This window comes from Microtus pennsylvanicus, chromosome 6 (assembly GCF_037038515.1).
Source record: "Microtus pennsylvanicus isolate mMicPen1 chromosome 6, mMicPen1.hap1, whole genome shotgun sequence".
NCBI lineage: Eukaryota > Metazoa > Chordata > Mammalia > Rodentia > Cricetidae > Microtus > Microtus pennsylvanicus.
Genome location: NC_134584.1, coordinates 65,537,757 through 65,554,148, shown reverse-complemented (window position 1 = coordinate 65,554,148; position 16,392 = coordinate 65,537,757). Strand labels below are relative to the sequence as shown.

The 16,392-nt window shown below is 38.9% G+C and overlaps 1 protein-coding gene across 26 annotated transcripts in view; it reads left to right on the top strand.

Moving 5' to 3' along the window:
• Mef2c (myocyte enhancer factor 2C) overlaps positions 1-16,392 on the top strand; it is a 169,388-nt gene that overhangs the window by 69,764 nt on the left and 83,232 nt on the right. For 16 of the 26 annotated variants that reach the window (XM_075976373.1, XM_075976400.1, XM_075976383.1 and 13 more), the window contains one exon: positions 2,571-2,766. In XM_075976373.1, coding sequence (XP_075832488.1) covers positions 2,713-2,766 — 54 coding nt within the window. In that variant the 5' untranslated portion in view covers positions 2,571-2,712. The remainder of the gene's footprint in view (positions 1-2,570; positions 2,767-16,392) is intronic. The other 10 variants (XM_075976374.1, XM_075976381.1, XM_075976394.1 and 7 more) reach the window with 1 other exon arrangement.

The following is a 16,392-nucleotide window of genomic DNA, read 5'->3' as shown; positions in this document are numbered from 1 at the left end:
GTTTTAAGAATAAAAGCAAACAAACAAACCAACATGTCACTTGGCTCCTTCTAAACAGTGTCTTCCAAGTAAAAATGCTGGGTGGTGATGTGGAGGGGTGGTTTTTGCATTTGGTGGTCAGGAACACAGCCTGGCTCTAAGGAGAGTCTTTGTCAGGAGTGTCTCCCCACACGCTTGGTTATAAGTGTTTTGAATCAAGGTCTGTAGCCGCTGACCTCCTCTCCCCCGCGCCTCTGCACTCTAATCTGTTTGCCCTGACCTTCCACCTAATGTGAGTAAGCGCTTAGGCAGGCACAGCCCAGTAAGCCGATAGCAACACTGGCCTCTGCTAAGAGAAGGGAAGGGGGATGTGCCCATAGGGCTTTAACTGGGGTTCATGGATAGTTTTTTTTCTGTGGTGGAGAAAGCCTGATTGTCTCTTTGGTGTCTTGCACATGCATGGGAAATACCATTCTGGACTGCTGCCTTCTTCTTGGGTAAGACAATAGGGAATGCAGAAAAGGTTCCCAGCTGTGTGATCTTTAGGGCCATTTCTAGGACTAAATGGGTAGACTCTTCAGCGCTGTTGAAAGTCTGATGTATTGTGCTCTGTAGGTTCTTCGTGGATGTGATCTTGGTGTCTCACAGCAGTGTCTTTAGGTTGTGAGCGTTTCATACAGTCAATATGTGTTCATATGAAGTTCAAAACTTTAGAACTGCTGCTAACGTTGAAAACTGGCTGGAGTCATCATCTGTGAGAAGCACAGGCTGATCGTGGGGCTGCTCACATTGTGTATGCCAAGAGGCTGAAGTGAGCGGCCTGCCGTTCAGTACAAAGACACTGGGAAAAGGAGAGTGGGTAGTCTCAGTGATTAAGCAGTGCTTAATCCAGCAGAACTAATTATATCATAATAGCCTCCGCAATTAGATAATTACCTAAACTTATATTTTTAAAAAATGTACTTAAGGTGACGAGGAATAAAGAAATTTAAAGGCAGCTAAGAATCAGACCAAGTACCTAACAGCCTTTTCTGTCCCAAGAACCTTGAACTCAAGCCAAATAACCTATTAAGTAGCCAGGACAGTGGTTTAGCGTTACATAATACATGTGGGAATTTTTTCAGGTCCGCTGTCACAGACTAACTAGCGTCAACAGAGAAGTTCAGAGCAGTGTGTAAAGCAGTTGTAGCCACTGACATGAGAGGAGACAAAATAACTGAAGCTGCCACTTGCAAATGAAGGAAGCATTGTGGGATGCTCCCTAGTCAACTTCCATTTCAGAGCAATTCACTTTCATTATGTGCAAATATTTTTAGACGTCATTTTAAACAGAGTAAAATATAGACTTTTAATATTCTGTGCTCTTTGGGCTTGCCATGTAATTGATAATCATTATTTTAATTTTAATTCATGACCTAGAGCTCTCTGGTATATAATATCAAGCTTCTGTAATTTTTGTCTGACTCCCTAAGGAGATATGATATGTCTCTTTTAAACATTTAAATTTAGAGGGCTGATGGTCTATTATTAAAAAGTATATAGTTACAAATGAAATAATAATCTTAATTTTTGCACCACTTATTTTTTATCAGTAACCATCATTTTTGAGTATTGTTTTAATGGACAGTGTAAAGGTTTCCCAGAGGAAATGCTCTCACTGCTAAGCGATGCTTGAACATAAGATGAAACATGCCATATTACTTTTCCTGTGTTCTCTGTAGTGATCTTCGTAAAATAAGATTAAAGGATTTAGTTTTAAATTAGTTGACATTTACATATATCAAAGAGCACTTTCATAATTGTCCATCCTATTTGCATAACTAGGGACGTTATCACCTCTGCTGTCAAAACACGAGATTGTTTTCCATTCAGAAATGAATTAGATGCCCTACTTAGCATACACAGGTATATAAAGGTTCATTAACTCTCTGATTTAGGTAATTTTTCATAACAGAGGGGTGAAAATTGTCACCTAATTTCATTAAAAATATTAAGAAGCTCTTTACAAAAAATACAGTTCATTTCAAGTGTTGGGTTTTAAAACACGGTTTTCATCATTTAAATGACTTCTTAAATTACTTATGAGCTTGTTTTAATTATAAAAGCAATCCACCCCTGTGTATATGCTCCTGTATGTGATGTGCCATATGCTTTTAACAAACAGTTATTTTTCATTTCTTTTATTGCTTTGCTTCAGTGCAGCCTATTTCCTTGCTGAAGTTGGAAAACCATGTTAGTTCCTAGGACACTGACTTGCTGTGGAACTGTTTAGTGGCCTGATTGGAACTACTGTTGAGTAGGCTGCGTGGAACTACTGTTTAGTGGCTTGCGTGGAACTTCTGTTCAGTGGCTTGTGCCGAACTACTGTTTAGTGGCTTGCGTGGAACTACTGTTTAGTGGCTTGCGTGGAACTTCTGTTCAGTGGCTTGTGCCGAACTACTGTTTAGTGGCTTGCGTGGAACTACTGTTCGGTGGCTTGCGTGGAACTTCTGTTCAGTGGCTTGTGCCGAACTACTGTTTAGTGGCTTGCGTGGAACTACTGTTTAGTGGCTTGCGTGGAACTACTGTTTACTGGCTTTCATTTTGTTCAGCAGGAACGAATGCAAGGATTTGGGAACTGAGCTGTGCACGTGCTGAAGAAGGAAACGTGTTTGAAGGAAACAGGAAAGAGAAAGAAAAGGAAGGAAAAAATACATAATTTCAGGGACGAGAGAGAGAAGAAACACGGGGACTATGGGGAGAAAAAAGATTCAGATCACGAGGATTATGGATGAGCGTAACAGACAGGTGAGTGAGAGGCGGCCCTTTGTGTCCTTTCCTAGTGTTCAAGGTACTAGAAAGATCTTGAACTTATCAACATCCATCAACAGAAGCTCTGTGAGCTCAATGAATCCAGTTTAAGTGTTGAGATTTTCATCTCTTGCCAACAGCAGAGAAAAGAAAAATCACATTAACCATTAGAAGTATAGATTTGTGATTGTTCACTTTGCACTGCCTCAAGATGTAAATGAAAGTTGTAATTGTATGACAAGAACAGCTTAATACGTGTAGAATTGCTACACTGCACACGTCATCAAACAAAGATATTCTTTTTTTTAAATATTTATTTATTATGTATACAATATTCTGTCTGTGTATATGCCTACAAGCCAGAAGAGGGCACCAGGCCTCATTACAGATGGTTGTGAGCCACCATGTGGTTGCTGGGAATTGAACTCAGGACCTCTGGAATAGCAGGCAATGCTCTTAACCGCTGAGCCATCTCTCCAGCCCCCCAAACAAAGATATTCTTACACTCATGGGAACTAGCCCTTTTGTGATCATCCGCTTTACAGTTCGTAGTATTGCCTAAATATCCTCTCTGCAAAGTGGCTTGCTTTCCGTTCATCACAAAGGAGAGACTGAAGTCAACTTCAAACATTTCCAGACACTTCTGACAACAACAAAAAACACCTACACGAGATATTAGCTGCATAAAGCATATAGACAAGAACATCTTGTTAACTCGTATTTTCTCTAAATTCCGAATTTTATAACATGGTACTCTCGTTTTGTCCTACAACTCCAGTGATAATGTCTGTAAGACACAGTCTGTTCTAAAGACTTCCTATATGTGCATCATGAGTGCCTGCAGTCTGACTTTGTCCTTATGCTGGAAAGCGGGCTGGGGCTTTGGGAGGGTAGCCAGCCAGTTTGGACACAATGCTTTGTTGACTATCAGGTGACAGTCCTTGAGAGGAATTATAGTGGTCCTGGCACCCACAGTAGCATTCACACAATGGAACCTATTCCATGGCCTTAAGAGAGGAGAGATCAGTCCCCCAACACACACCCCCCACTCCCATGCTGCCTGTTTATGGTCCGGAATAGGTTCAACATGCTCCCGAATAATGACACTCACCTTCTGTTAGGTCCCTGTTACCTCCTGTAACACGAGAGTAAATTCAATTTTAAAACACAATATTGCACGCACTTACAGATTATAATGAATAGAAATTATTATTTTTTATTATGTCATCTGTATAGATGGCCTCTTTATAAAAAAAGCCAATGGGCTTCCAAGAACTAGGAAGATTTTTCTATTTTTTTTTAAATTATACTTTTTCCTAAACTAGAATGTCTTTTAAGGTTCACAGGACTTGAATCGCTTTGAACTTAACATTGAATTAAATGATGAAAAATATACAATTCCACGAAGGAATCTATCAATGTTTTCATATAGACTGTCTATTGTTGTAGGCCAAGACAAAAAGCAATATCCGTGTTAGAACTAAGCCCCAATTTTGTATTTGTTTATATCTTGAAACTGAAATTAAAGCTGCAGTATTGAACATCTCATACCATTGACGGTGGGGGCCTTGTCATTTGGACCACAATCTGTTTTGGTTAGAGGAAAAAAAAATCCATGAATTAGTATTTGTAGTTTATTAAGAATATGACCTATTTTCTAGCTTTGTGAGCTTCATTCTATCTTCTTTTGACGTACAAAGAAGAACAACTGTGGGGGTTACTTGTGTGGGCTTTTACTATTCTTCTTAAGGGAAAAAACATCCATAGAGATACACGAATTATCACATTCTATTCCTGAGAGAACAAGTTTAAATATTTCCATAGAGTTGCACTGATCTATACTTGTAGATACTCTTACCTATAATAGAAGTCATAATATTTTTAGGAAGGGAAGAAGTATTTAAATTCAGCTTAGTTTGATTTTTTTTTTTTAGAAAGTATTACGGATTGATTTCCTCATTTTCTTCTGTAAGATTTGGAGTCGACATATTATTTTCCTCAATCTGTGTGTACAACAGACCTTTTAATTCAACACTGTTGAAATAAATTAATAAGAATGACATTGCTGTGTTCTAAGCTATGTTTCAGTGGTTGTGTGAGATGACTATTGATGGCGTTAAAGAGCTGTCATTCATGGTAATGTTGGTCCTGCTCATCTCTCATTTTCTGTGAGAGTGGTCAAAAGAGCGACTTGGAAAAGGGCATAAAGTATGTAGGTCACTTCTGATAATGAAAACCAGCAAATGTGCAGAGGGACCCCTAACCTGTGCTCCCTTTAAATTGTGTGTTCACATGTTGAAAAGAAAAATGTCAGCAGCTTTGCTCTTTCTGAAGCTGCCCCACTGAGGTGGCCTGGTAGGACCTCGCACGGAGGCTCACTGCTGTTTCTTCTTGAAAGCAGTGAGCACTGTTCTTTCTGCCTTTGCGTTTGTGTATTTGACCACATACAGAATAGTGTGGGCTTCTGCAGGAAAAGAAATGCTAACCCAACGTGAGCCCTGAAATACCACAGAACTTATTAGTACACTGTGCTTCAGAAAGATGAAGCTGTCTTAAGACAGAGGCCATTTACACTGAGTTCTGCCTTTCCTGTCTCCTTTACAAGTAGACAAAGACTAAAACTCCAAACCCAACTTAGAAACATAAAATAGTGTAATAAGGCTAGAAATTGAAAAAGGACAAAAATTCAAAATCTTTTTGTACTTTACATTTTTCAGTTTCTAATTTTATAAAGTCAATTTCTTAAGTTTCTCAAGTTAATACGTACAACAAACTCATGAGTTGCCAATTGATCTTACAGATACATTCAGACAGCTTGGTGAAAGTCATAACCAATTAGTTTCCAAGGATGGCATGTAAATTATTCCATTTAGTCCTTAGTAATCCTATTTTATAGCTGGATATTATTTATTTAATTATTAAGTCAACAAGTTTTATTGAACTGCCCCCTTCCCAAAAGAAAATATTCACTTGAGAATAGCAGTCTCATCCAGGGATGGGCAACGCGTACTGTAAACAGCCAGGCTACAAATACTACCTGGTTGTTTGTGTTATGAGCCTATGCCATCTCTGATTCAGCCTTGGCGCTCTTCTTTGGTAGACTGAAATGGACATGAACTATGGAAATATAGAACACACATGTCACGTATGGGCTGAGAATGAACGCAGCAGGGTATTATGAAAGAGCAGCTCGGGTACTTTATTTACCTCTCAGGCTTGGAATATGGCCTCTCCAAACAGGTGGGAGCTATACCATTCTAGAAAGACCAGAATTTCTAAGGCTTGAGATATGAAAAGACTTGGCTGAGGATTTAGAACACAGTTAGCAGGACCTGAGCCTGGTGTGTGACTTTAGAGTCATGAGGGGCTCCACACTGTGGGACATCCCGAACAGCTTAGAGAATCCTCTTCAGTTCAGGATAACTGGCCAAGATTCTACAGTAAAGAGCAGAAAAGGCACAAGATCCAGTCTCAAATTCCTCATATTCAAAACAAAACATACATCTTTCAATGATTCAGGAAACTAAATATCTATCATAACTAAAGGGTTAAAAGAGCAAGACTTTACTTCATGTCTTTTTGTAGTCATATCATATTGCATCCTATAACACATAATAGACAGGAGCCCAACGTTTAGCGATATACAAATCTGTTTCTAGTCACAGCCTTACACTTAGTAATATTACTTTCCAGTTCCAATAGCTTAATAGATACTATAGTATATTACACACACTACAATAGGATAACTCCTGGGCAGATTATGCAGCCTCTCTGAACTTAATGAGCAGAGCAAGGATGAACTAATGGTAGCCAGCATGTCCCGGTGCTAAGATATGAAGCGATGTATAGGAGGGGCCTAGGATGCAAAGTGATCAATAAATGCACACGTTTGCTCTTCCCATTAGGACTCATGTCCTCTAAGCCACTCTTTCTCACAGCCACCGTGATTCCCATGTAAAGAGCTCCTGTCATATGAAAGAAAAGTTGCTGGGTCCTCACTCCAAGGGAGCTCCACCATAAAAGAATGGGCTCCCCTGCTGAGAGCTGCTAGCCAGCCATCCAGAGCAATGTGGCTGCAGACAGTATGGTCTATGGGCAGGGAAGGAAGAGCACACAAGCCGCGTACAATTCAGGTCTTATGACCAGGGGGGGTGGAAGTCGTTTCCTAACCCCTGTGCATGTGATAACACAATTTTCAAGTGTATGCTGCTGGCTGAATAGTTTTTAAAACACTTCACCATTTTTATCACTTCTACCTTCAAGCTTATGGTAACCTCGTTTTCAGTCTCTCCCACTTCGTTTTTCCTCTTTTGAGCCTTTGATTCTCACTGATTAGGCAGCCATATAGTCTTGGTCTTTTTCATATGTTACACATTTTGAATTTAGTGCTTGAAACAATTGGAATTTTAATTAGTTTTTATATGACTCACTTTTACAAACAAATATAATTAGAAATCTGTCCCATCAGGAAGAACCATGTATAGAAATGCTGAATGCTAAGTAAGCCTAAACCTATTTGTTCATAATTTTGTACTGAATTTTTTAGATTTCCTACTTTGAAAGGGTTAAAATAAATAAATTCCAATACTTTTATGCAACTTGTTATTAAAAGACATCTAAATACATGAATAACTACAAGAGGGAAATATTTGCACATAGCACATCTAGGGCCTAAAATAATAAGTCTGTATATATATTTAAATGCCTCAACTTTCAAATGCTTCCTTTGGATCTGGTGCTTTGTTTTTTGTCGCCAAAGAACATTCCACATAATTATCAGTGCAACAACTTGAATCCATAGTAAAGACAGTCAGTATCATTCCCCTTTAATAAGAAAGGAGAATCCTACAAAGTAAAATGACTCGGGGTTCTTAAATTTTCTAGCATCCCTTTTTTTGGGATTTTAGCTGTTTCTTTCCTGACCCATACTACATGCAGTGAGTTGGGGAAGGCCTGCAGAAGTGTACTCAGTGTGGATACTGCCTCTGGTCATGTGTACAAAATGATTTTTTTTAATTTTTCCAGCTGAATTTGGTATATTTTGCACTGAACTGAACAATAAAAATTATAACAATTCCCTCAGGTGATAAAAAAAGGAAAGAAGGAAGGAAGAAAATAAAACAAAGAAAGATAAAACCCGCCTTTAACTATTTTCTGTTCTTAAAAATTTAGCTCAAGTTTCACAGGAACTTTTAGTGTGACTTCACTTTGAGATGGTATTCAGAATATGAACAACAAAAAAAAAGAAAAAAGAAAAAGGGCTGGCTACTATTCGAAATTTGGAGATTATATTTATTTTCCTAAATAAAGCTTGTTGAAATCGTGATAGATTCACTCTTCAAATGTAGAGAAACACATAGTTGAGCAATGTAAACTGATTGCTTTGGCAAAGGTTCTTAGTGACTTCTCTCGTCTGTCTTGGAGAGCAGAGGTGACAGTCCTGTGGGAAACTCATTTCCTCCCATGTCACCAGAACCAGCATTTTCATCCTTGCCAGTGTTAGCTGTGCAACTGAGATCCTCTTCTTCAATGAGGACTCCTCTCCCTGCTAGAGCTTGTGAATAGGAGGGTCAATGAAAAGAAAAACTTGATTTTTTTTTTCTGTCTCAGGCCGAGTAAGTTTGTATATGCCTCATAAAAATGATTATTTTCCTTTTTTCCTTATAAAATAGTTTAGAAGATCATAATCTTCCCTGAACTTGTATAAAAATTATGCTGAGGTCACTCTGTGTAAAAGAAATGAGGGCACATCATGGCTATGGTAAGAAAAGTATTGATCAGATCTGAGTTTAGGCTACACTGAGGCAGACTGGAATTATCTACGGGATAGTTCCCCTATGCATCCTTCTTCTTTTGCTAGTTAATCTCAGAATAATGAAGGAAACAAATCTTTTATTAGATTGTCCCAACTGTTTTCCATCTTTCTTAAATTTTGTAGAAAATCCAAGAGAGGCTAAATTCTCAACTGGAAAATGATCTCCATGTGAGAAATAAGTGCTTCCTCTACCTGCCAGGGTTGTTCATTGTTCATTGTCTCGTTTCTAGCTTCTGTATCTGACATCATTTCTCTTCAGAGGGAAACACCTTAAAAGTTGTAAGGCTAATTTAGTGCAGCTCAGCTATTCCAAGGTTTCTGTAGAAAGCGGCAATGAGTGGCCTGTTGGTCTCTGCGAACACCGTTTCTTTTTCAAGTCACCTCGTGCTTAGCGCATGCACACACCAAATGCGACATAGTTTTACTGAGAAACTAACACTAAAAAAAACGGGCATTGCAAATAGACCCCATAAACTAAGGAAGCTCTTCTGAACTGTGAATTACAAAGAAACATTGGTAAACATTTTAAAAGCCATGTCCTTTGCAGACAAAACTTGGTTTAGCTGCATAATTTATTCACTTAAAATGCAATTCTTTCAGCCTTTTGGTAAGAGCATTATTCTAAAGTTTATAACCCATTGTACTTTTTGAAAAATATTTATAACCTATTGTTTTTTTCCAAAAGTAATGGCTACAGCAAAAAATAAAATAAATAACAAAATTAAACGGAAGATTAAAAATTCCCCATTTGTAGTGTGTATTTGTGTTGCTCTTGAAATATGTTAGACCATCTAATGAGAATAAGAGAAACCAATTTAGATGTTTGGAAATTCGACTTTTAATTTTAATTTGGAACAGTTTAGCATAAGAAATCACTAACATTTAAATAACATTTCAACAACTGTAAGTGTTTGGAAACTAGAGCTGAGGCAGCCTCCTGCCTTCTGTGTTGCAGGGATTGGTTTGGAAGGCCCTCAGGGAGAAAATATTGGACTTGGGAGGTAAAACTGAAGCCATTGTGGGAAGGAAGAAGTTACTCTCTTCCTGTTATGACAGGAAAGCATAGACAAATGTGCTTCCTGAGTTTGCTCAGCAGGGAATGAAGGAGTCTGTGACCTTTAACTTACGCACATTTTGGCTCTGTTGAACTAGTAAACATGCTTTTGTGCCCCTTCCCCCAATATTAATCGGGATTATTTGATTCGTCTCCACTTCAAATTATGTCTCTTCGAAAGACGAAGGGCGGCACAGCAGCCTGTAACTGCTGCTGGAGAGGTACTTACTAAAGGTCAGCTCTTTAAGGAATGTTCGGACCTGGACAGCACATGTCTAAAGTACTGAATGATAGTATTCTTTTCTACAATGTAGCGCATTGCTATACCTTGCAATTGGCCACTCTTTTAAGCCCTGACAAATTGAATGATTGATACTGCCTTCCCTTTCCTTAAATAAACAAATGTATCAGAAGTCCACAGAAACAACTTTTAAAGCCTACGGTCTTCAATGGGCACATGGTTATTTGTGATATAATCTCCTATTTATTATCCGCCCATAAAATACCAATGCAAACGATTTAAATTTTTATCTTGAGATCGTGGGTGTTGACTTAGGATAAGGAGCTGGTAGAGTCCTCTATTCTGTACACTGAGCCCTGTATTTTAATTGGTTTATTGTGTTGGGGAGGTTAGGGACCACTGCTAAAAATCCTGTGGAAATGCTGGTGTCTTTCACTGAAACAGGCTCAGTTTGCTGGAGGCTAAGGAGGACAATGGTCTCCTTTGCAACAGAACACACTGCTGTCTCATCATTGCAAGTGGTGCTGGAGGGTTGGAAGCACATGGTAGCAGTCTGCTTAAAAGAAGCCCTCGCTGCTCTTTAAAGAGCCTTTCATTAGGATGGCAGGCCCCGGCATTGTATAAAGGAGCGCTTGTCTAGAGCACAAGTCTGCGATGGCATTGCTTCCTCCCACTGAGAGTAATCATCAGGCCTAGAGCTCGGAGCCCTTCTAATGACAGACTGAATTAAACAAAATAAAACTAAAGAGGAATACTCAGAACAGTTGTGCCATTACTTACTGACAGGAGCAAGGGAGGGCAAAATGGAGCATTTAGAAGGCCGTTTCCCTTTTTTCAATTAGAGATTGTCGTTACAGACTCTCGACTCCATCCCTAACCCGTTAAACACATGGGAAGACCCAGTGGCTCATGGATTATTACAGAGCACATTGTCTCTATGAACTGCTCCTCTTGTCACTCATTACTCATTCATCTCCCTCAACTTAGGAAAGTGGAAACTATCTTGGTACAGACGAGGGATGAAATGGGTGAAGTCTGCAATACTTCCATATAAAGAAGTTATATTAATAATTTGGAATATGGGAAAATGTAAAAACATTAAAAATAAAGTTAATCTGGTATTTCCTAATGTATTCTAAAATAAACAATTACTTTATTACTTTATGAGTTAAAAATCTGATTGCAGGATTGATTTGTGCAGCGGTAGAATGCTTACCCATTTAAAGAAAGCTTCGTTTTGATGCAAGCACCGGGAAAAAGAAGGCAGGAAGGAATGGAGGAAAGAAAGAAGGAAGGAAGGAAGGAAGGAAGGAAGGAAGGAAGGAAGGAAGGAAGGGAGGGAGGAAAGAAAGAAGGAATGAAGGGAGGGAGGGAGGAAGGGAGGGAGGGAGAAAAGAAGGAAAAAAGAATGGAAGAAAGGAAGGAAAGAAGGAAAGAAAGAATGGAGGGGTGAAAAAAAGTTTGGGAGAGGGAAGGAATGGACAAGGGTGGGTGTGAAGGAGGGTGGATGGGTTAAGATTGACTTCATTCATTGAATAAAAAATAATTTCATCAGGATTAGGCTTCAAGTACTGTGATTTCAGAATCTGTACGTTAGTGTTGCATCCCTTTGAGATAGTCTTAAACTCAAGGTTTGGGCCTCAAAAATTCTTAGGTGTGTGGTAGTTATTGTTTGCAAAGTTCTGTCTCTTTCATTCCTTCAGAACTTTTTCCAGTAAGGTACAAGGATTCCCTTTGTTAACACAGAGCTGAGTTCTTCGGGGATGTCTCAGAATGTGAAGGGATGAGGGACCAGTGCATGGAAGGCAAAGATCACACAGTATGCTTTCCAAGGTACCATCTACCAAGCTCATTTCCCTGCCATGGGGGAAAATACACAGACCAGTCCTCTGCTTTTAAAACTTGGTATTTAAACTGCATGTGTAGCAATGTCTGTGTGGAAACCAGAGTTCCATTGTTTTTATTTTAGCTGTGAGCAGAGATATATTTGCTGCCAGCCAAAGTACTTCCCATTTTGGGAAACTGAAACATCTATAAATATAGAAATAGTATGTGCCTACTCATGCTTGTATATGGTTCTCACCAGCTTTCGTGGGAATGGCTTGAGTGTCTAAGAGCAGCCATGGCTACAGGACCACACAAAGGCATATCTGGTTTATTGGTGGAACCAGAAGCCACTGATTTTCAGTTTAATATTGGTAGCATTGTTTTATTTAACTTAGGAAACTACCTTTATATGCATATGCTCTTTGTGAGAGTTCTGTTCTCAGGAGAGTGTCTGATGATCATTAAAGACAATAAAAATTGTGCGTTTACACATTCTGCTGACACTCAGCTGAGTCTAGGCCATGGGAGCTCCTGCCTAGAAGAGGGAAAGATGATGAGAAACACACACTGTGTATGGAAAGGCATCATTGCTAGCTTATCCGGGAACTAGGTGTATCGCTTTACATAAGGCCACTGTATGTATAGAATCCACCTGAGAAAGGGAGGTAATAAGCTGCCTACTACAGCCTACTGGAGATGCTATTTAATGTTGTCAAACAGCCTTTGACCATTTTTTAAAAAAAAAATTCAGCAATGCCAATGTTCTTGTCTAAAACAATTACATGTTATAGAATATGCTCCTATTTCATCAACAAACTGAAACAGAATATGACGCCATTCGGGTTTTCTATTTGGCTCAATTTCAGGGAATGTATATTTTTACTGTAAGTTAGAATGACAAAAGCATAGAACTATGTGAACGTGTCCCCTGTTGGTGGTAAGCTTACTTTTCACTTATTCTGAGTGTATATGAGAGTTTATTTTAAAAACTCCATCTTATAAAGAATACATGAACAGTTCCTCCATGCATCTAGCCATTCATCCAATAAATATTAGTTATTTTTTTTAAAGTATTTATTTATTTATTTATTATGCATACAATATTCTGTCTGTGTGTATGTTTGCAGGCCAGAAGAGGACACCAGACCTCATTACAGATGGTTGTGAGCCACCATGTGGTTGCCGGGAATTGAACTCAGGACCTTTGGAAGAGCAGGCAGTGCTCTTAACCCCTGAGCTATCTCTCCAGCCCTTAGTTATTATTTTTGTACATTAAATTACAATGATGAATGGAAGATGTCTCCATCTTTCAAGGAAACCATGAAACAGTTGAGACACTCTAAACAAAAGTGAATAGAGGTAGCAAAAGCGGATGGTTCCTAACGACAAAATCCCAATGACATTTTACTTCTTGGTATATGGAAGTTATAAGTGATGATTATGATGAACTGATAAGCTTAAGTTTCTAAAGCGTAAGTGCTACAGAGGGTGAAACCACAACAGAGGGTACTTTTGTTGAACATTATTACAAATCACTCACATTGTTCTCTACACAAAAGTCGGCAACTCTTAGGCATAGAGTGTGAAGACGTGAAATCTGCAGAAGGGTTGTAGACCAGGTTCTTGGTCAGCCTGGAATCACGTTGTTTGAACATCAACATCAAGCTGTACTAGAACAAGACCAAGAATGAGGGCATTAAGTTGAGTGCCACTTTCTCTCTCATTACTGCACATTCTCTTGAGTGGGTGTTATCCAGCAGTACTTTCCTTCCTAGAACAAGACAAGATGCACCTGCTTCATCATCTGGGCACGGAACTTCTGGCCTGGGAAAATGTTCAGTATTTGGCTTCTGGCATTCTGAAATATCTGTAGCAAAAATCTTCAATGGCTTTTCCCACAGAATTAGTTGCAGACCCTCACATCAACCTTTTCCTCATTCTATCAATGGCCTGATTTTTTTAAAATTTTTTTTATTAATTTATTTATTTATTAAAGATTTCTGTCTCTTCCCCGCCACCGCCTCCCATTTACCTCCCCCTCCCCCAATTAAGTCTCTCCCCAGCCCGAAAAGCAATCAGGGTTCCCTGTCCTGTGGGAAGCCCAAGGAACCCCCACCTCCATCCAGGTCTAGCAAGTTGAGCATCCAAACTGCCTAGGCTCCCACAAAGCCAGTGCGTGCAGTAGGATCAGAAACCCATTGCCATTGTTCTTGAGTTCTCAGTAGTCCTCATTGTCCGCTATGTTCAGAGAGTCCGGATTTATCCCAGGCTTTTCCAGACCCAGGCCAGCTGGCCTTGGTGAGTTCCCAATAGAACATCCCCATTGTCTCAGTGTGTGGGTGCACCCCTCGCGGTCCTGAGTTCCATGCTCGTGCTCTCTTTCCTTCTGCTCCTGATTTGGACCTTGAGATTTCAGTCCTGTGCTCCAATTTGGGTCTCTGTCTCTGTCTCCTTTCATCGCTTGCTGAAGGTTCAACATCTGTTAGAGTATAACTTATAGCACATGATATAGTCACCAAAGATTACTCTAACAGGTCAGTAAAGATAATTTATTCCCACTGTGGGAAGTTATAAACTTAGATCCTTTCCCAAAACCCATCTATCATGTTTCTCAAAGTGATCATTTAAAAAAAAAATCTATGAATGAAAATTTCAGAATCACCTGTTTGATTCAGTTCATTTGTAACTCAACTTCTTAAAGTCTGTAGAAGCTCTGCCATGTATAGAGTTAGCTCTGCTTTCTGCATCTATGTTACATGCAGATCTAAATCACGTCTTCAATTTTCACTTAAAGCCTTATTAAACATGGTTCCTAGGATAAGAAAGTGACTGAATTCCACAACTCTTTCTAGTGACTCCTTCATGCTTACTGTTCGTTATTTAATTAATCTTTTCAGTAAAATTCTTCATCTAGACAGCAATTCTCAAGTGCACAAATACATATTTGTTAAAAGCCAGAACTCATCAGAAGGTGCAATGAATGTTTGCTTGACAAATATAGTCGCTCAAAACCCTAGATCTTTCTCTGCATGTGTGGATAGGAGGAAATAAATATTTCTGTGTATATGTGTATGCATGTATGTGTGTGCACATGCTCACGCATGGGAAGGCTCTAAGTCTGTTTTCTGTGTCTTCCTTAGTCCTCCCCACCTCATTTCTTAATACCAAGTCTCCCACTGAACCTGTAGCTCACTGATTGTTTAGGCTCTCTGACCAGTAAGCTCCAGGAACCCACCTGACCCTACACCCCTATCCCTGGCCACAAATGAGTACCACATCTGCCCTTATGTGGGTGCTGGGAACCCACACTTGGGTCCTTATATTTGCTCAATGGGCAGTTTATGGACTGAGTCATCTTTCCTCATCTTTCAATCCTTTTTTTTTCTGTGTCTATGACCATAAATATAAAACATCCATCTTCATACATTTTTAACCCTTCATGATGCATCATCAAGGCACAGAGTCAAAAACACTTTTCATTGAACTTTTCTTGAAGTATGGAGAATCTATACATATGTATTCTGTTATGGGAATTCTCTGCTTTCCATAATATAAATTTCAAAATGGAAAAAAAAGTCATAATTGCTTTCTCTCAAGATTCGTGACAGTAACTTGTTAGAATATTTACATATTTATAAGTCCAGAATCATCTTATCTCTAAGAGGTTAAATTGCCAAAAGCCAAGTAAAGGAAGTATCTACTTTTAACGGAAAATTATACTGAGGCAGTCAACAGTATTTAAAATAGGGTATTTCTATCCTGTAATCCATTATTCAGCAACCACACACTGTAGCCACAAGTTAGTTGTGTGGAGGCAGCTCAGGGTCTTGGGAGCAGAAAAGCCAGCAAGAAGGACAAACCCATAAGCAATCAGCTCTATGATGTTAGAATGCTTTGGAAAACAAAAACTCGTATACATTATTGGAGTAATCACAAAAATTGGAAGGCTGGAATAAGAAGGGCCAGTGCCAACACAGAGAGACCGTGCCTCATCAATCAACTGATAAATCATATAACACTGGAAAACTCAACTGAGGAAAGAAAGATTTTTTTTGTCTGAATATGGCATTGAAAGCAGCTTAGACATGATGATTTCAGCTAAACTTTGCAGTGTGCTCGGAGGCTGCCAGTGGCCATAAGCAAAGGGAGATATCACAGCACCGTTAGCAGTTTTAACCAATTACAACGTGAGAAATAATTTCAGGAGAGTAAACCTTATTTTGTAATTATCTCAATTGGTTTAATATCTGTCAGTTTGCTTTTCCACTCTGGAGAAATTTGGCCTGAAAACAAAAGCTAAAGGCAAACAGCTAGATAATAATGCTACTCCAAATCATCAGGCATGAGAAGAAATAGAAATTTATTGTTCAAATGATGTATGTTGTTCTTAAGGAAAAAAAATTCCCTTAAACATTGAAGCATTTGGTGATTTTCTCCTCCAGCCATAGAAATGGCATGAACTAAAGAAATATTGTTTTATGTAATAGAAATTATAAGATCCAGCACAAATATATGACATGGAGAAAACTAACTAATATTCAATAGTTATTGTACCTCATAAATTGGACAAGTAGAAAAGTCTTCAGCAAAAACTGTCTCTGACAAAATTTTCAAAATTTCTTTACAAGTGGATTATTTAAAGCGGCAATATATTGCAGATATATTACAATATATATACTGCAGTAT